Source organism: Uloborus diversus, chromosome 5 (genome assembly GCF_026930045.1).
Source record: "Uloborus diversus isolate 005 chromosome 5, Udiv.v.3.1, whole genome shotgun sequence".
Lineage (NCBI taxonomy): Eukaryota > Metazoa > Arthropoda > Arachnida > Araneae > Uloboridae > Uloborus > Uloborus diversus.
Window position 1 is genome coordinate 45576011 of NC_072735.1, and position 20601 is coordinate 45596611.

Sequence of the window (20601 nt, forward strand, 5' to 3'; positions counted from 1 at the left end):
TTCTACCCCTTCCAACGATATATAATATTAATAAGTGCAAGTAATTTTTCACCCCTTTAATAGGCAATTTACGCAAAATTTGAGCTTAAAAAATTAATTACAAAAAAACCTAACTCAAATTTAAAAAAATAAAACCCCAGGTGCACACCTACGGGGCTCGAAGTAATTTTGTACAAAATTTATTGGCTGTAGGTGCTATGGGGTCTCCTGGGCACAGGTCCCCCACAGACTTCCTTCTAGAATATCTTTGAAACCTTACTTTTATTTACTATAAAGAGATTTATGCTGTAATTGATGCCACATGTGATATAGGCCTTATCAACATAGCTAAATAATCTATATTTAGGGGGGAACTTAAAGAAAATAAATGAAAATGCTACTTTAAAAACAGCTGGTATAATATATCTGAGAATCTTTATGTCCATATATAAACAGAAAAAACTTTTGAATCATAAGAAATAGAATATTTCTTCTTTTTGCTTCCACAAAAGAAAAAAAATAATAATGATAATAATAATAATCACAGGGGTCTGTCCAGGATTTTTCACAGGGTCCGTTTTTTGTGAAAAATCAAATAATTTTGTGAAAAATGAATTAATTTTGTGAAAAATCAAAAAATTTCGCAAAAAAAAATTTTTTTGTTAAAACGAAATTTTAGAATTTAGAGATGGCACAAAGTGCATCAATTAAACTTAAAGTTGAGTGTTTTCTTCTTCTATGATGAAAAAATCATTCTGGATTTTTTTTCTGATACTTGGCGGGGGGGGGGGAGGCATCGCTTATTAAAGTATCAATATTTATCTACCATTCTGCATTATGTTAAATTATACTAGATATATTTCTGTACAGTATTTAAAATAATTGTAACAAAAATATAAATAAATAAAACAAAATTCAGAATAGGGTTCAGCATTCAACTTTTTGACCCAAGACACTCTTAAAAAGCACGAAATTTCGTTTCTAACTTATAAATTCCGTGATTTTAACAAAAATAAAAAGATATTTCAATTGTTTACTTCTTAACAAAGCGTAATAATCATCAAAAATTTGAAAAATCGGATTCCCATAGCGGATGCAAAGAGATCGCAATTCTCAAAGTGAAGGCATTAAAAGTATAAAAACGGCTTGTAAAAGAAATATTTTTGATAAAATTATTTTAAAATTGCATTTTAGAGTCCTATGATAACATATCATTAATATCTGTGAACAGTTGACCCCCCTCCCCCCCCAAAAAAATAATAATAAAATAAAATAAACCTTCTATTCAGCATTTTAATTTTTGACTCATAACAGAAAATGGAATTTTGCTTTAAAAACTTGAAATGAGAGTTCAAACAGAAATAAAGAGACTTTTTGTTTATTTAAATCCTAATAAAGCGAAGTTAGCTTGAAAAAAGAACAAAATAGGATTCTCATATCGGATGTTAAAAGATTGCATTTTTCAAAATGTAGATATCTAAAGAAAAAAAAAACGGTACTTAAAAGAGTTTACTTAAAGTTAATCATCCTTGTTAGCATCAAAAAATCAAAACTTATATAACTTTCTCCCAAAATAACAATTAAACATTGCACCGCACCATAAAAACGCAAATGCAAATATTGACAAGCCGCAAATATTGACAAGCCGCCGACAAAATGATGAGAATATTTTCTAATCTCATTATAAAGGTTCAACGCCATACACTGAGTGGTGATAGTTTTGAAGTTGGTAACCCTATCTGAAGCGATCATATTTTTTCCTCACCCTTACTATCCCTTTGCAGTTCTAAGTTCATTTCGCAGATATATATTATTATTGTTTATTAAATCATGAGTGGAGAAAAGTGCTTACCAATGCCTTTTCAGAAATGTTTACAACAACACCGCTGCTAATTAGCTGTGATAAAACAAACAACCATTATATTTATTTGGCAGTAGCAATTATTTATCCCTTGCAGGAGCATCGCAAGAGTGCCGATTTTTTCTTTTTTTTTTTTTTTTCAAAATTAGCCGATTTTGTATAAGCTGATCCCTCTAATTTGACTTAAAAAAAGGTTCCAAAAATTATCGGTTTATACACAGAAATATGCGTTATTTTGCTTTCAGATTTGCTCTTTCAATAAACAATTTGTAACAGATCCGATCTTGTTTATCAGAATTTTGTGAAGGGTCCGTTTTGTTTGATCCGGATTTTGTGAAAGGTCCGTTTTGTTTGATCAGGATTTTCTGAAAAGTCCGTTTTGGTTGATCGGATTTTTGTGAAGGGTCCGTTAACGGACCCAAATATCCTCTGGCCAGACCCCTGAATCATCATAATAACAATAATAATTAATTAGCAAAGCAGTAGCAAATAAGTTTATACAGAACTATTATGCAGTACTAAAACTAAGGTCAGTAAAAATCTTAAACAAAATTTCAAGGAAAAGACATTTGAACTTACGAGAGAACTATCAAGGCACTCTAAATAATTATAGGAAACATTAAGCTCCCTCAATTCTGTCCATACATCAGTGGTGTTTTGTTCATCCACACTGCTACCAAGAATTTCCTAAAGAGAAAATATTCAGAGCGATGATAATAAAATGCTTATCATTAAGCAGATAAATTAGAATATCTACGATATTAAAGCAAAAAATGCAAAAACATTTCTGACAGGTATTTTGGGGTGACAAACAACCCTTTTATCAATGCATAAAATGGTGAAGATTAGAAAAATTGGATTTCTCAGTTGGATTACTTCATTCTTCAATTCATAATTTTATTAATTTCAGCTAAAGGTTTCTTTTAACATTGTAATGCACGTCTTCAATATTTTTGTGATTTGTGCTTTCAGAGCTTCCCCCAGGATTAAAAAGGGGCAGGGTGCTGTTCTTTAAAAAAGGGGCACTTTTTCGAAACTAAAAGGCATGTTATCGCTTCAAAGCATTAGTGGATATAGTCAAAGGATATAAACCGTCATTCCTGGGTTCACATTTCTTACTGTTGCAACAATATAAATTTCGAAACATTCATGAATTACTTCCTAGGATGTTTGAATAGTTTATAATCATTTTTAAAAAATTATGATGCCTAATTCTTTCAGCTGTTACTAGCTGTAACTTAAAAGACTTTTAAATCCAAAAGTAATAATTGCTCTTGGAGCTAACCACCACCATAACGAAAGAAACATGAATAAACAGCGCCAGTTTTTTAAAGCACTTGGTATTTATTTTCAATAGTTAAGTCATTTGTTTTCAATTAAAATGTCCAAAATCATCCATATTTGATTTTTACATGATGAATTCTTTGCATTTTTGTCATATTTTTGGGTTTCTTTGATGCCAGGTGTCACGCGAAATATTAGCGTTTTGGTGTTAATCTGCAGCAATCTTTTAGTATCTGCTTTCAGTTTTCAATATTCCTTATTTTTTTCCAGTAGTACACAATATAAAGAAAATTTAGTAAATACAAACGCATTTTTCGGACTAAAAAATGCTTGCCGTGCGTATAATGCATAATAATAAAACAGAACGCATTATCCACCAATTATTTGCTAAAACAACGGTTTCAGCAAATAATCGTGATTTAGACTACTTTAGACTGAAATAAAATTAAAATAAAGATTAAATTTGCAGAGCAAAAAAAAAATCAGGAAAAAAAAATGACGCCGATTTTGGACGTTGGTAGATTTGTGGCGCCCACTGCACCTGCTAAATTCTAAATTATGGCACAGTTTTGAGGATAAAACGGCAAGTTGGGTGCATTCTAAGAATCAAAGGGCAAGTTGGGTGCGGCATCCTCCCACTCAAGATCGGGGGAGTGTCTGTGCTTTTAATTTTAATTGATTTGATTTGCTTGTTCATAAAAAATAATTTCAAATAATTAAGGATAAATTACATGCATAGCAGGCTAAAAAAAAAAGCTTACCTTTAATAGATATATACTTCTGGAACAGATAAGTGCACGTAACTGCACAGAAAGACTGCTTAATCCAATAATTAAATGTGCTGGAATTTTTCTCAACTCTAAAGCTACCAAGCTAGAAAAATACGATAAATCAACACCACCTCTTAAAGTCTGAGCTCCATGAAACAACTGCAAAGTAAAAATCATTAATAACTAATAATTCAGTGTACTTAGGAATTTCTCACATGAACAGTTAAAGACTATTCTGATTTTCTTTGTTTTGAAAGGTTTGGAGTTGTATTAATAGGTGGTTTCATCATTAAATTTTTAAGTAGGAAATGAAATAATTTCAATCAAAAAAATGTATTGTGCTGCTAAGTCTAGCTTTTAAAAAGTTAATATATAATAATGATCTAAGTGGAACAAGTTGGGACTGTCCCAGCTGATTCACTAATGTACAGTACAGAAAAAGCCTATTTCATTGTATTTTTTGAATCTGATAAGTTTAATTAAACTAAAATTGAGAAAATGGTTACTGTTATACATAAACATAATTTTTCTTCTTCAGAAAAGTTTTCAAATATTAAAATAACATGAATGGTGAGATTTAGAGAAGAAAATAGGTAGTTTCCTGCTGTTGATGCATCTGCACTTGAAACAGCAGCAGAAAATGTTCTAAGCAATAAGATTTCAAATATTTAAGATGACAATTATTAGGATTATTGCTGGTGTTCCAAAGTTGGGATGTTGTAATGACTTTTTAATTATTTTATAAAATTTTGATTTGATAAAATAATGGAGTGAAATAAATTTTCATTGAAGCAAAAGTGTATAAATTGCATGTTCAGCTAAGTTTGGTGAAAATTGGTTTGAAAATAAAATTTCTAAAAATTATCTAAAAAGTGTCCTAAGGTGCCTCTACTTAGGACACTTTTATGACTTCTTCTACTGTTTTATGATAAAGTGAAAACTATCACAATTAAAGTAATATCTATTTTCAGTAAGTTACCATTCTATAGCCACGGCTAAGGCAGAAACACATGAAATACACTACCAACTCAGTCACTCCATCTGAGGACTGCAGTTTCATGCATATTAGCACTCATCAGCCCGGAATAGGAAGTGACCGCACTGGAGGTGGAAAACCTCTTAAAGAAGCCAAGAGTGCCAAACAAACTGGTAGCATATATGCAAAGCAAACTACCAGTTTGTTTGGCACTCTTGACTTCCTTAAGAGGTTTTCTACCTCCAGTTCAGTCACTTCCTATTCCGGCTGATAACATGAGTGCTAATAAGCATGAAACTGCAGTCCTCGGATGGAATGACTGAGCTGGTGTTGTATTTCATAAATATCTATTTTATTAGATAAATCAATTATTTGGAATATCTTCCACAACAATAAAACCAAACTGAAAAGTTGAAAGACATACATAACTCTATTTTTTCTGAAACATTTAAGAGATAAAGATATTAATGTATTGGAAAGGGTTCAAAGGCGGACTACAAGGCTAATAAATGGACTTTCCCATTTAGATTATGATTCCAGGCTTAGAAGGCTAAAAATGTAGTCTTAAGCAAAGAAGAGACCGAGGGGACATGATTCAGTTGTTTAAATTTATTAAAATTAAAGATGTTACAGGGCTGAAGTTTAGCACTGAAAACAGGACAAGGGGCTATTGTTTTAAGCTATTTAAATCTCAGGCTAACATGGATATTAGGAAAAATTATTATTTTAGCAGGGTAGTGGAACCTTGGAACAGCTTACCGGAAGGGGTGGTAATGAGCAAGGGAGTAGATGGTTTTAAAAGGGTCACTGATCTTCACTGGGGATTGTAATTTGACCAGGGCCAGTATAGCTGGGCCCAGAACCTGTTGCTGGTCGTCACTTTTGTATTTGTATTTGTATTTTTTTACAACCCAGTGGGCATCATAATATAATCTTACTAGGTTATGGAATTAAGTTCAATCAACAAGCGTCAAGTTTACTGTAAAACTTCTCGAAACTTACTTTCAGGTTTGTAGTTCTCTTCATGAAATCGAAAAGAAACTGCACATCTGCAACTACGTCAACAACATTACAATCAGACAATTCAGTATTATACCAGTCATGATTTAAAACATCTGCAAATAGGCTGTTCAGCAAACACAAGGCAGATGTAGTCAGAGATAATTTGCATGTCCCGTTAAGCACTTTCTCCCCTAAAAAATAGATTTAGATATATGCAAATCAAATAAAAGTTAAAATCAGATTTCAATAATGAACTTAAACTAAATAGCATTCAATACTATACTATCAAGAGCATATAGAACATGTAAGAGTTAAAGTAATTGTGCACTTTTTACAGGCCAGTTGATTTAAATGAAATAAAAGAAACATTTATAACTAATAGCAACAGGAAGGCATCATTAAAATTATAAACAGGAAATTCTATTCTAAAAGCTTAGTAAATGCTATTAAATAATTTTTTTTCATACTCAAAAAAAAATAAATAAATAAATAAAAATAAGATGGTTTATTGACAAAAAATTCTTTTATTTATGTGACCAATTACGGCAGCCAGAATTACCTTCTGGATGCGGTTCTGTGATAGAAACAGTCCTTACGCGTGTACAGTATACTCTCGATATCTCAAATTTCGATAACTTGAAAACCTTGATATGATGAAAAATTATTTTCCCCTTGATTTTGCGGATTTATCTAACGTTATTTTGCATTGTTATGTCGAAGAATTTTTAATCAAAACCTTGTTGTGTCGAATATTTTTCGAAATCAAACATAATCTTTCTGGAAAACCTCACTTTATTGTCTTGAAGCAACTTGAGGAAAGTTTCTAAAAATTTCTCACACACTTCATTATTTCTCACAGGGGTTAGGAATGATTCGGAGAAGCTTATCTACTGTCACTTTCATTCTAGAGCTCAGGGTGTCAGAAAATGCAAGTCCTGAAAAGCCGAAAAACCTACCTAAAATTTTTCACCTCCTTCTCATGCAATTTTGTTGGACTTTATGCAGAGTTGGCAAAAACCCGGGTTTTTTAAAAAAAGCCCATGGACCCAGGGTTTTTTTAAATAAAACCCAACTAAAGCTGGGTTTTTTAAAAGAAAGTGGGTTTTCTCGTCATTTTTTAGGAAAAATGTGGGGTACATGTAGCATATTGTAGCGTAAATATATAGACAAAGGGCAAAAATTGTCTTGGGGTAAAAAAAGCTGGAAAACTAGTTAAAATTCAGTGTTTTCTGAAGAAAAGTATAAAAGAAGACGAAACCCAAGAATGGTGAAGTTTCAGATTTTTAAGTTTCCATGATTACCAACAGTTAAGGCAAATTTTCTTCTCGAGTGATAAAACCAATTGTTTGTTTTTAATTATTTTTATTTTATTCATTTTTTTTAAATTTTTTTTAATTTGCATTTTACTTTATTGTTTTTTATTTTGTTATTTTGTTATGCAAAACTGCTGTAGAACCTCAAGTAGTTCAATTTGTTTTCCCATGTTTACTGAGTTCCAGCTTAATCAAGACATTTCTTTGAATTGTATAATGCCTGTTTTTCTATTTCTGTGTATAGAGTAACAAATATTAAACTTTTTCGTAAGATAATGAAAATACTGTACATCCTATTCGGTTTTCTGTCCGACCATTTGTAACACCTGTTAATTTCTAAAAAATATACCTTGTTTATTCGAGATTTGTGAGGTGTTGGTTTGCAGAATATAATTCACATTAGCCTTTTAGCTATAGTATTTTACTCTGTACAATCTACAAATAATGAGAAAATCACATGTGACAGGACTTAATCAAGATAATTTGAGTTATTTATTGACCAGTTAAAGAAAGAAGTTAAATATATTTATTTAAAATCTTTAAAGTATTTTTTACTGCCGTTAAAGTTCAAAATTCATTTTTTACGTCCATTGTCTGTGGTGAAGACCAAATAAAAAAGAAGTTTTAATTGTAAAAGTATTTAAATTAATCAATTTTTTTAAAAACTTCTCAGAAAATTTTAAAAAACCCAAAAGTGAGCTAAATAATGGGTTTTTTTTTTTAATGGGTTTTTTCAAAAAAAACCATTGGGTCCAACCCAATTGGGTCCAATCCGGCCAACCCTGACTTTATGACCTATTTCCACCTTCCTAAAAAGGGGAGAAGAACGGAAAACCCCTTTGGAGACACAGGGAATGGTGTAATCCTTCGACGAAATTTCTTTTGTTCCTGGGAGCTTGAAACTCCTTTTGAAACCATTCTGCATCTTAGTAAATACAAATTCCGAAACTATGATAAGTTTAGTCATGGTAAATCACAACATTTTACTACTTCACTCAAGCGTTATTTTTTCTATATTATTTTTGGCTCATTTTAAAAATTAAAATGTTTGTTATTAAGACTTTTTTCCACTTTTATTACATGTTTCCACTTCTTTTTAACTATCGTGACGAATTTTTAGTTTTATTTTATTATGATAACGACCTTGTTATCTCGAAAACTCCAATTTTTTTATTTTAAATTGTCTTTTCGACTTTGTGATATCGAAAGTATACTGTATATAATGCTGGATGAGGTTTGGCAATAATCTTAAAATCATGACCTCTAATGGGGTGGGGTTACCCCTAAAACCAGGGGCGGATTGGCTGACTTTGGCCCAGTCGGCTAAAAAGTATTTTGGCCCATTTTTGTAAATTAAAAAAGTTAATTTAACCAGTACAGGATCTCGATTCTTCAGATTTGAGCAAAGACATTTAACTAGCTCCTATTTTCCTTTAAGCTTCAAAATCATGTTTTTAAGTTCTAAAAAAAGAAAATTGGGGAACGTAAAATAAAGATAACACTGTTACATTTTTTAAGTGCCTTGTAAGAAGGATACTAATGATTATAAGTCTAAATAGGCACATCTTTAGGCTTCCATACCGACAACAGAGGAAGGATAAGAGGAAAGGGAGGAATCACGGAGATCCCCCCCCCCCCCCGCAGAAAATTTCGAAATTGGTTGATCAATATAAGCCTAAGCAGAAAAGAATCAGAAGAAGGGGTTCTAATTCCCTTCCAACGATATTTTCAAAGTTGATGTCAAAAACCAATTTTACAATTTTTGGTAAAGTTAGAGGAGTGGGATAAGAAGGGGTTCTCACACAATTTTGTTTTCTTTTTTTTTTTTTCTTCTTTTCAAAATTGAAGTCCATTTTGGTCTATCGCTGTTTACAATAGGATGTCGCAGGCTCTTCCCAGAAGTTCACCGAAATGGGAAGTTTTAGAAATGCTATTTTAGGCAACCCTAGGTAAAATTAATGGAACAGGGAAGTATCGGGAGCTCTTAAAGAAAATATTTTGACTTGAACGATTAAAAAACACAAAACTATCTTCGGTCACGTTTGAGAGAGTAGGAGGCTCAGTGATCTCATTTGGAAGCATTTAAAAACTGAAGTATATTAGACCCAGTTTTATACCACATTTAGTTACTACAGGGAATTTTTCAGCACTGAAATTTTAAAAACATATCGTTATAATATGCTTGGAAAGATTAAAAAGAAAGAGGACAGTTTTCCCCGAGTGCTTCTCCCAAGATTTTTTAAGAGGGCGCTGTGCCCTTCCGCTTTTGAACTAACCTTTGATCCTAAACTCAATCAACCCTCCTTGCTCCTAAAAAGTTTAAACAAAGCTTCACAAAAGCGAATTTTTTTTCTAAAAGGTAATGAATCACACAAGCCTATCCTTGAAATGTCACTCCCTCGTTTCAATCACTTATCACAAGAATCTGATTAGAATATATCTGAACGTTTTTTGTATTACCTTAAAAACTAAACATCAAAAAGCTTTTCAAAATCCTCATATGTATAATAGCCAATGATTGCGTAACCTGCGAGTTTCAACAACAAAACTCGCGCCACGGCATGGTAATTTGATATGTTTTGGCAATGTTTAACATGCAGGGAAAGGCTTTATTGTGACAAGGCTGAACTCGATCCGGTAACTCCTGTTTTACTGGTAAGACTGTGCCATTTCAGGGGAATGAAGAAAGGAAAAAATGGTCAACAACGAATGCTACCTACTGAAGTTAAGGGTTAATCCACTGAAGTTACGGTTACAATTTCAACTATCAAAATATCACCAATTTCAACTACCAAAATATCACCAAACAGGCAGTAGAAGCAATTTTCACCCAGTACCTTGACAGGCGACTTTCTAGTTTTAAAAATAGTTACCATAGAAAACACTTGAACCTTGATTGTACCTATTATACCAAAAAGCAAAAGAAGCACCTTTTTTATTTGACAAAACTTCTCTTGATAAAAGGGTACTTTTTAGTATCCTTTTATCTGAAAGTGCATGTCCCTCTTTTGTCTGAGGGAAACACTAGGCATTTTTTTCTGAAACTGAAATCAATTTTAGGCTGTCATCATCATCATCATAATTAGCTCAACAGCCCGTTGTGGGCCTTGGCCATCTTTAGGAGATCTCATCAGGCTGTCCTTCTCTTTGCTGTTGACCTCGAGTTTTTGATTTTATTGATATCAAAATCAGAGTCCAAACAGTCGATCCATCTCTTTTTTGGTCTACCCCTTGGTCGCTGTCCAAAAGGAACTGCATTGTAAACCTTCAATGCAGCCCTTTCATTTTCCATTCTCTAAAAGATGACCAGCCCGTTTCATTCTGCTTAGTTTGGTAAATTTCAAAATATCAATATCTCTAAAATGTTTATAAAGTTCTAAATTGTATTTCCTTCACCAATTTCTACTGTCATTCAATCCACCAAAAATAGTTTGTAGAATTTTCTTTTGAAGATTGTCAAAATTTTCTCTTTCCTTATTGTTAATGATCAAGTTTGAGAAGCATATGTTAAAATTGGTCTTATGAGAGTTTGGTAATGTAAAATTTTAGTACTTCTTTTGATTAGGTGGGATTTTAACAGGTTTCTAAGACCAAAAAAGGCAGCGATTGGCAGCAAAGATAATCTTTCGGATCTCGGAGCTGATTTCATTTTTAAATTTTATCTCAGAGCCCAGGTACGTAAAAGGCTATGGTGTTTTAGGCAATAGTGCAGATAAAAGGGTTATGGAGTTCTCCTATGGAAATTTCTATACATGATATTTTAAGCTATCTTTAGTGACTTTACAGACATGGCGAAAGTTCAAAGACTTTGTCTGAAGCAATTTTTTGATATTTAAATCTGAAAACAAGAATGGGGTTCTTTATGCAAGAACCAAGAACCAGGTAAGTTCAGACTCACTCCTTTTTGGTAAGACCAACAAATAACATCAGTGTCTGATAGATAAGCAGTATATTTTCCACATTACTTACTACAAAGAGGTCTGATCTTACATTTGTGCATCGTTGTTTCACCAATCAGAACATCTATATCATCTATATGTAAAAATGAATTGAAAATTAAAAGGCAAAAGTTTGGACGAACTGGTTTTTGCCTCAAAGTCCTGAATTGGAGCTTCAAGACTATCATTGGTGACTTTAGGACTACAAAGGGACCTCATACCTGAAATACATCAGAGACCCCGTTAAGTCTTAATCACAGGCCTCTATTACAACTAATGTTACTCAAAAAAAAAAACTTGCCCTCACAACCACCCCTTCTCCCTGCGAACTCAGTCCTAAATCCTCCTATGTTCAGGAGCTCTCCCTTCTAAGTCGAAATTTTGTCACATTTCAGATTCAGTTTATTGTAGTCTAAACTTGATTTCCCGTATGCAATTCCAAAATGAAAATACTCGTATGGCAAGAATTTACAAGACCAGGGGCATGGGTAGAAATTTTGGTGCTCGTCACAAATGACCTTTTACGGGTCCCCCTTCTCATCTTGTTTTCCTTACCTCCTTACATGCATTTCACACCTTATTTGAAAAATCTCCGGCCCCCTTCAGGATAGGAATCGGGCCAACTGGGTGCCCCATCTCCTCCCCTCCCTTGTGCATGCCCCTGCTCATTTGTATCAAGACCCCAAAGCATAGCCCACACATTTATGGCAGGCTCGGGGCCGCTTTGTTTAATGGTGCAGGCCCCTTCAATTTTCGTAAATAGATGTACTATAAGTTTTTAACGCTCTTTTTTCGTCCCGGGCCCTTTTACAGTCCGTGTCGCACACCTGTTTCTCTGCCCCCTCCCGTTTCCTCAATAAGGGAGCCATGGCCCCCATATCTCTAAAAAGTAGAGAGAAAGTTGATAAGAGAGGAAAAGCATTTGCATGTGTGGATTTCGGCTATTTACGTTGGTTCCTTCTTAGGATGGGAAAAAATAAACCTGTCACGCAGAGTAAACAAATTAAATTTTTTTTTTTTTTTTTTTTTTTTTCTTCTTATGACACTTCAAAAAATGTTAGATGTGAACTTAATTGTATTAAGTTCAATGAAAAAATTCTTGGAAGTGGCCCATTCGGTCAAAAAATGTGGAAAGCTTCCATACAGAGGTGGGGGCATAACCAGCAATTCTTGTTTTGGAAGCAGAAATTAATAAAGGGAAGATGAAAAGTCTTGATATACATCATCCAAAATCTTTATCAAAAAGTTGATTTTTTAATTGAAAGTTTTCTGGTAGAAAATTTTCCTCCCCACGTGAATACCGGATAGACTTGATTAATCGGATTTCCAGGTAGGTTGTGAATTGGCTGGGTTGGATACCATATAGTAAAAATTCAACCTGATACCAAATAGTTACTATAAATCTGGGACATCCCTAATACAATGTAAGAGAAAGGGCACTCAAAACATTTTTCATTATACTGATAAAAAGTTTGTTAACGTTATTACTATGTAAATACGATTTTAAACTGGTAGATGAAAAAAATTCATCAACATAATATTAACAATCCAGAGGCTAAAATTCTGGATGGCATCACGGGATTGTTTTCAAATTTTCAGAAACCTCTGTTTTAAGAAGAGAGACTTCTAGTTGTGAAAGAGTTGAACAACTTCCACAACAATTTGAAAATCTGTTTTATTTTTCCAAATGTGCTGCAGAAGATTTTGTATGATCAATCGTAATGTATCATTAAAATAAAAATTTAAAAAACTTATTTTCTTAAACAGAATAACATTGACAAAAGTCACTTTTTTGTGACCCCATGAAATTTTTTTTTTCCGTTCAAAACACTTGTGCAATGATAAACTCATTCCATTTTTGTTGTAAAAAATACAACCTGGAAACAAACTGTTCTAACATGTCATTCCACAAAAGTATTTTTTTTATCTGAGTTGGATTTAAAACAATTGTTAAATTTTAGAACATTTGTTCAAACTAATAGTAAAAGTAAACGATTGCTAAAAATTTGCATTAATTTACGGATAAACACAAGACATTGAACACTAGCAACCTCAGTATTAGAAAGAACAAAGAAGTCAAACAGACAAATCAAACTGCAACTCTTTGTTCCTCTCTTAATACAGTGATCCCATCCAAACGGCTGGGAGGGGAGTCTCCCTTCCATTTAAAAACTTAAATACCAGTCGCTACAGTTTTATAGACGTTAATTCGATAATGAAATTACCATTTCTTCTCAAAAACTGAGCAAGTTTTGAGGCTAAAACATATCTTGAACTAGTAGACATGATAATATTTCCGAGAAATGCACAGGATATTTACAGGAAGTTCAAGCAATGGACTTGATCTGACGAAAATGATTTATTAATTGTACGAAATTTCACGAAGAATTCATTTTGAATGTGAGAGTATAAAGAGAACATCATGATTTTTCTGAAAAAATAACAAAGGAATCGCTGCCCATAAATGACGCATTCTTTTAGAATTTCAAAAACATGTGATCACAAAACGCGACACTGTCAACTTTGCGATTTCGCAAACAAAAGCTACGTTGCCAAACATTCAAACAAAATAAATTTGAGAAATCACTGAGCGAAATAGAAACTGGAAAGAAAACAAGGCAGCCTTTCAAGCGATCAAGGCAAGATACACGAACCTTAGTGGACTCTAACCTGGACTAATTGAGGATCCAGGTCATCTAGATTGTTTAAAACGCATTAAGCAAAATAACCTATAAATATAAGGCCGTGGTAGCCTGATCGGTAGGGCATTGGACTCGGGGCCGGAGGGGCTCGGGTTCGATCCCCGCTGGTCGAAGACCCACCGTCGTCATTAAAGGGGACTGGGCGACGTTAAATATGCTCGTGGTCTCAATGTCCTCCAAGTGAAACGATACCTCTGGGGGTGCTAGTACCAGGTAGCTATTAGCTCTTGGACTAGTTCTAAATTCTCATTAACTGTTCGATCCGGTGATGGTGCTGCCATCTATCGGTACATAAAATAATGAAGGCAAGGCACTTAGTATGCAGTCCTCGACATAAATACAGTTGTAGTCAGATGTGACTCTTGAATAGAATAGAATAGAACCTATAAATTGAACCAATGCACATAAGTAAAACACTTGAACACAGTAAAAATTGCATTTTGAATTCAAGAGAATGAAATATCAAGCTGCATTAGAAAAAGTTTAAAAAAATAAAAATACAGCCAGTTAACAGCCTGGATACATTATTGCGCTAACGCGTTCTTTTTTTATACCGTATGTACATTCAAATGGTTTTCCGTATAAAGCGAAGTATAGATTAATAGGTGTTTACTGAAATTGTTAATCACCATTTTAATCACTTCAATTTAAAAATAACATATTGAAATTTAGCAACGTAAACCAAATTTAAAGTTTCAATGATTATTACCAAATTTATAAAGCTAACTTATTTGTTGACTGAAAAATTTCTTCATGTCTGAATTCTACAAAACATTACGTTACAGTAATAAATGAAATCTTTCCGAATGGTCTACAAAGTTTTCTTCTGTAATGAAGTCCATAAAAAAAAAAAAAATGCCTGCTTACCCTTTGTTCTCAGAAAGTTTTTCATTCAAATATCGGATTCTTCCAAATGTTCTTACTCAAGAAAAAAGTTCAATAGCCTTTTTATATGGGTCAGGAACTTGGTCTTTCAATACAGAAGAACAATTAAATGGCCTAGCTTTTGTACAATCATAAAAACACTAATGTATCTGATTTGAAAGATTTAAATGATCACAAAAAAGAGAAGAAGAAGCTCCTATACAAAAGTAGATACACGATTGAGATAATCACGATATAGTGCTCATTTTCCATCTCCCTTCTCCCATCTTTAAGTCATTGTTGCATCAATGCGAATTATTATATATTTTAAGCATGGGGATACAGTGTTCAAGAAATTGTTAAGTTAAATCTATTGAATAATATTTACAAAGAAATTTCATGCATTACATCTAAATGCATTGTAATTTTACGGTTGAAGGAAATTTACTACGGTCTCACAGTGCCGTTACTAAACTAATTAAATATCATAAAGTTTCAATGTGACAGGGTTAAACTAAATCCTGCATTAAAAAATAAATTCGTACCCCACATTTTATAAAATTTGTCTCAGTTTTTATCTTAACTTTTTAAAAATTATTTATTGAAGCAGCTTCAAAGTTAGTATTCAATAACAAAAGGGCAGTTCAAAACAGAAAAGAAGGTTGTATTCCTAATTTTTTGGGTGTGTTTTGAGCTCTTTGAAAATCTTGAGGGAAAGCTTAGTTTCCAGAACTTTTTCAGTAACTAGGCCATCAGCACGTGAAGGCATTTTCAATACTTTCAAATATAATTACCTAAAAATATTTTCGATTCTAAAAAATGTGGTGAAGGGAAAATAACCTGCCAACAGATTTCGCGCAGGAGCTTATTTCTGAAGAAACAATAGTCAAATGTTATGAAACATTTCTAAATTAAAATCAAACCTTGAAAACAATATTCATATCCTTATTCATAATGAGTGATTTTTAGCCTTTTCTGAGAGCGGCCTCAGCCCATTCAACTGCCTCTTCAACAATCCTTGTGCAGAGTAAAAATTCTTAAATTGTATTTTAGCTAAGGCATACCACAGTTCTTTGGGCATACGCTGTGGATATTGTCCCGCGGAGTGTACCCTATGACGTCAAAAACGAGTTTTCTCCTCCCGCTGTCCACTTGGCGGCGGATGAAAAGATCAAAGGAACGAGCTAGCCCTTGTATTCGGAAGCCCTGGGCGTAGCTAGGGCTAGCTAGGGCAAGTACTTTCTATGGTCCTGTAGCTAGGGTGGGACGGAGGCTGCGGTCCGCTCCGGCGGACACTGTTTTGGGGGCGGCAATTTGATATATTTCATGAGGGAAAAAAGTTTCAACGCATTCTCCCGATAAGTAATCCACGCTCTTTTAATCTATTAATAAAGGCAAAAAAAGTCTACGAACTGTTAGCTTTTTAGAATGACTATGGTAATAAAATTAATCGAATACAAAATATGTGTTTTTCTTGTGGACATATTAGCACTATTTTTGCTTGTCTTTCGCTCCCTTTGGAGGCGGCAGTGAAAAGTCTTTTTTTTTTTTTTTTTGAACAAGCACGAATTGTTTATTGTTTTCATTTGACCGTGGAAACTTTCTTGAGAAGTCGCAGACCGTTAATCAGTTGGGTGGTTCAAAAAAAAAAAATCGATTTTTTTATATCCGAATCGCGTTACCTCTTAAAAGTTGCAGTTTGGCATCCTCAATTGGGGAAAAATAATAAAAAAAATTTTAAGTTGAGATTTACAGTTCGCGCATGAGGCTGAAAGATTGAACAAAATAATTGAATTTTTCAAAAAAAAAAAAAAAAATTAAAATTAGTTTACTGTATTTTTTTATAATGCAACTGCCATAAATAGTCATTATAAAGGGTGTTTCTGAACTCTTGGGCAAAACTTTGAAGAGGAATAGTGCGCATCTGGACAGGCTAGTAGCAAAAATAAGGATCCCAAACGTCTTCCGAAGGAGATAGGCACCATTAAAAATTAGGGTCCAAAATTTCAAATGATCATAAAAAACGGAAAAATTGGTCGATTCGTTTGCAGATTTCGCTAAAATTATTCTTTTATCACTATTTTCTTGAAGATAAATTTTGAAGATGTAGTTAGAAAAATGCCGATAGACGGCGCTTTAGACTTTGCAGCAACGAACAACTATTTTTTACCTCTATTTTTGAATCTCATTAGTTGTTTTCTAATGCTTGGACTTAAACATAAATTTTTAACTAAAAATCTGAATTGCTGGGAGTGATTAAGCAGAAATATTCTTAAGAACTGTCTTCAAAGGTTGAAATACACTTTGTCACAAAAACATATGCATCAAGAATAAATTGAGCTGGAACCAACAAATTCGGCAGCTCGGCGGGAATTAGTTTGGTAAGAGATGATTTAAATTTCGTGGCCAGTGATGAAAGGGTAAACGCGCTCTGTGCATACAAGATGCGCAGATAGGAACGATTGAAAGTGTGAAAAGGTTTGTGAACGACGCTGGTATCTCGAACCGACGTCCATTGCGATGAATTGGATTTTCGGTGCACTTGATTAGCTGGGTTGTGACAGACAGGAGGCATGTTATCTTCAACGATGAATCCCGATTTAGCCCCAGTGGTCACAGGTAACCCATTTCACTCCACTCTACGCCGTGTTTTGTCTTGTATAGCTGGGGCATTCCACGGCATTTTTGACATTTATGTAGAGTCCGTAACGTGACCTTTTTTGCCATAACTTTTTAATTTACTGTTTGATTAGCATATTATTCTATTTTGATCTTTTCCTGCCAACACACCAGCTCAAATTAAAATAATTTGCAAATCAAACGGTAAGTTAAAAAGTTATGGCAAAAAAAGGTCATGTTACGGACTCTACATAATATCAAAAATACTGTGGAATGCCCCAGCTGCTAGAGGAGGCTATAGCAACTTACGGTTTTGTAACCTCTATTACGTCATAACTTATAAATAAAACAATCTTTTGTTCTGAATTTTGAATCATTTCCTTATCGTGACGAAGGTCACATCCATTTTAAGTTTCGTGAAGATCGCTCGTTTCCTTCTGGGTTAATGTAATTTTCTGTGACAGAGTGTATTTCAACTTCTGAACACAATTCAGTTTGCGCGACTTAATCACGCCCAATGATTCTGATTTCGAGCTGAAAATTTAAGTTTAAGTCCAAGCATTAGAAAAAACCTAATGAGATTCAAAAATAGCGGTAAAAAATAGTTCTTCGTTACTTCAATGTGTAAAGCGCCCTCAATCGGCATTTTTAAACAACATCTTCAAAATTTATTTCCGAGAAAATACTAATAAAAAGAATAATTTTAGCGAAAACTTCAAACGAATCGATAAATTTTTCCGTTTTTTATGATCATTTGAAATTTTGGACCCTAAACTTTAATGGCGCCTATCTCCTTCGGAAGATGTTTGGAACCCTTATTTTTGCCATTATATTTTTTGTTCTGATATGCACTATCACCCCTTAAAGATTTGCCCAAGAGTTCAGAAACACCCTGTATAGCTTAGTTTGAGTTTAAAAAATATTTTATAGCTTTTACATAAGAGCCTTAGATTGCGCATATATGCCTTAGATTGGACAGCTCATTTTAGCCCAATTTAAGGCGTATACGCAAACGAGGATCTTATGTAAAAGCTAGAAAATATTTTTTTAGACTCAAACTATGGTATATACTGACAATTTATGGCTGTTGCGTCATAAAAATATAAAAAAAAACTAACTGTATTATTTTTTGAAAAAAATCAATTTTTAGCATACTTTTTCAAATTTTCAGTCTTATGCGCGATCTGAAGATATCAACTTTTATTTATTTTTTATTATTTTTTCCCAATTGAGGACACCAAACTGTAAAACTTTTGAGAGGTAACGCGATTTCAAAATAGCAAAATCGATGTTTTCGAACCACCCTATTAATCAGGCTCGTCATTTCAAACTTTTGCGGGGGGGGGGGGGGGCGGAGGGAAGGGTACGTACTCATTGCATTTTATGGGAAAAAATATCAATATACAAGCAAAAATACATAACTACATATATTTTTTTTAATTCAGGGAGGCAGGGAGTGATTACCCAAATGATTGTCCTGCTATTAATCGTCATCAAAGAATAAAACAGCCTTCAATTTCGGAAAAAAATCGGGAGGGCTTTCGAACCCATTTTTTAATTCGCATTGTTAAAAATTACCTGAAATTGCCATTTCGGATTTGAATTATAAAATGTTCGGTAAGATTATGAACTCCTTTTTTTTTCTTTTGAAAGAAAAGTATGGAAATAAATGCGTTTTCTTTCATCTGAAATTAAAATTTTAGCTTTATTTTACGTACTTTTCACCGTTTAATGTACTAGCTTTTTCTCAACTAAAGGGTGGCAAATTGAGGAACTGCCTTGGGCAGCAAAACTTGTAGGTACGCCACTGTCCAGAACAGTGGCGGCTCGTGCCTTAATTTAGCGGGTGGGCCCGCTGAATAAAGTTTTCACAATAATATTTATACAGATAAAATGAAGAGAACTATAATTAGTAATGCTGAGCAATAAAATACGTTCTTTTGCAGTTTCTTTATTTCGTGCTTCTCTTCAAGCGTCAAAGTTGAAATTGGTGATGCAACTCATGCAACTAGTAATAAACAACACACAACATTAATCAAACTACTACTACACTTTTAATATCAACGCGATCAGTTGATCACGCAGCAGCATTAATTTCGATTTTGCCATGCTTCCATAGAACAAATTATGAACGTAACAATATTTTTCTAGAAACAAAGTTTCTTTAATTGCCTATATATTCTTCTATTTCAAAATTAGAATTATCTTTAAGTTTTATTGTGTGGAACCAAATCACAATACCTACTGGTCACTCCTCATTCAGAGTTCAATTCATTTCTTTTTAAATAAAATATGTAATTTTTTGAAATCTTTGTATGCGCTTACTGATAAATCAATAATTTTTTTTATGCTATTACAAAAATCAAAACACTTAAGAATATTTCAACTTTATAAAAAAAATATAAGACCTTTTTTGTTTTTGCACATATTTCAGAAATCTTTTTGCTAAATGATAATAATAATCATTTCTAAAAAGCTGTGCGTTCGTTTGCTTATCCTATTAGTTAAAAATATTCTGTCGTTAATTTTGTAAAAAGTCATGAAACTTCCATAGTACATTTTGTTTATAAGGATATACAAAACTTTCAACATTTTGTAATTTATAAAGTTCTTACCCAATGCACAATTTTGTTAAATATGTTGTACTGACTGCAAAACGTATTACTTTTAAGCTGTATCTTTAATATAAAAAAATCCTTAGCTAATACAATAACATGGAAACACACACACACAACAACGAAAAAAAGTTTGAATTTTGAGATCTTGAATTCAAACTGTGCTTTTCTCAATTGCGAATTGCGATAGGACCCTACTCGTTGGGTTTCTTGTTTCTACTAATGACTTTTATCGCAACAATAATTTGAATTCAAGACGTCAAAATTCAAATGAATGTCAGGGGTTGGATGTTATGCACTGGATGTTGTGTGCTGGATTCTATTTTCATGTAAAAACGATTGTGTGAAGTCGAGAAGGGTCGTTAATAAATAATTCGATTTCGAAGTACATGGACACCTGCATTATAAGCATATAAAAATAAAATCAAAGGACGGATGTCATTCAACGGTCAAGTGAAAACAATAAGCAATTCGTGATTGATCAAAAAGAAGTTCATCGAGAAAACGCACACCTGCGTAAGTGACATAAAGCCAATAATTTTTTTAATAACTAAGCTAGAGTGTTGAAACTCCCATAATTTTTGAAACAATTTGAAGTTTTTAAATAAATAGAAATCAATAGTTTGGACATTTTTGAAGTAATGCAGCCGCTACGCGTTTAAGGACTTAAAGCGATGT

General features: G+C 33.2%; 1 protein-coding gene across 3 annotated transcripts in view; it reads right to left on the bottom strand.

Moving 5' to 3' along the window:
• LOC129222140 (serine/threonine-protein kinase 11-interacting protein-like) overlaps positions 1-13644 on the bottom strand; it is a 74022-nt gene extending 60378 nt beyond the window's left edge. For all 3 annotated transcript variants that reach the window (XM_054856594.1, XM_054856593.1, XM_054856592.1), the window contains exons 1-4: positions 13349-13644; positions 5873-6063; positions 3886-4053; positions 2420-2527 (exon numbers count right to left, since the gene is read on the bottom strand). In XM_054856594.1, the coding sequence (XP_054712569.1) occupies positions 2420-2527; positions 3886-4053; positions 5873-6063; positions 13349-13409 (528 nt within the window). In that variant the 5' untranslated portion in view covers positions 13410-13644. The remainder of the gene's footprint in view (positions 1-2419; positions 2528-3885; positions 4054-5872; positions 6064-13348) is intronic.
• Between the last annotated feature and the right edge of the window lie 6957 nt (positions 13645-20601).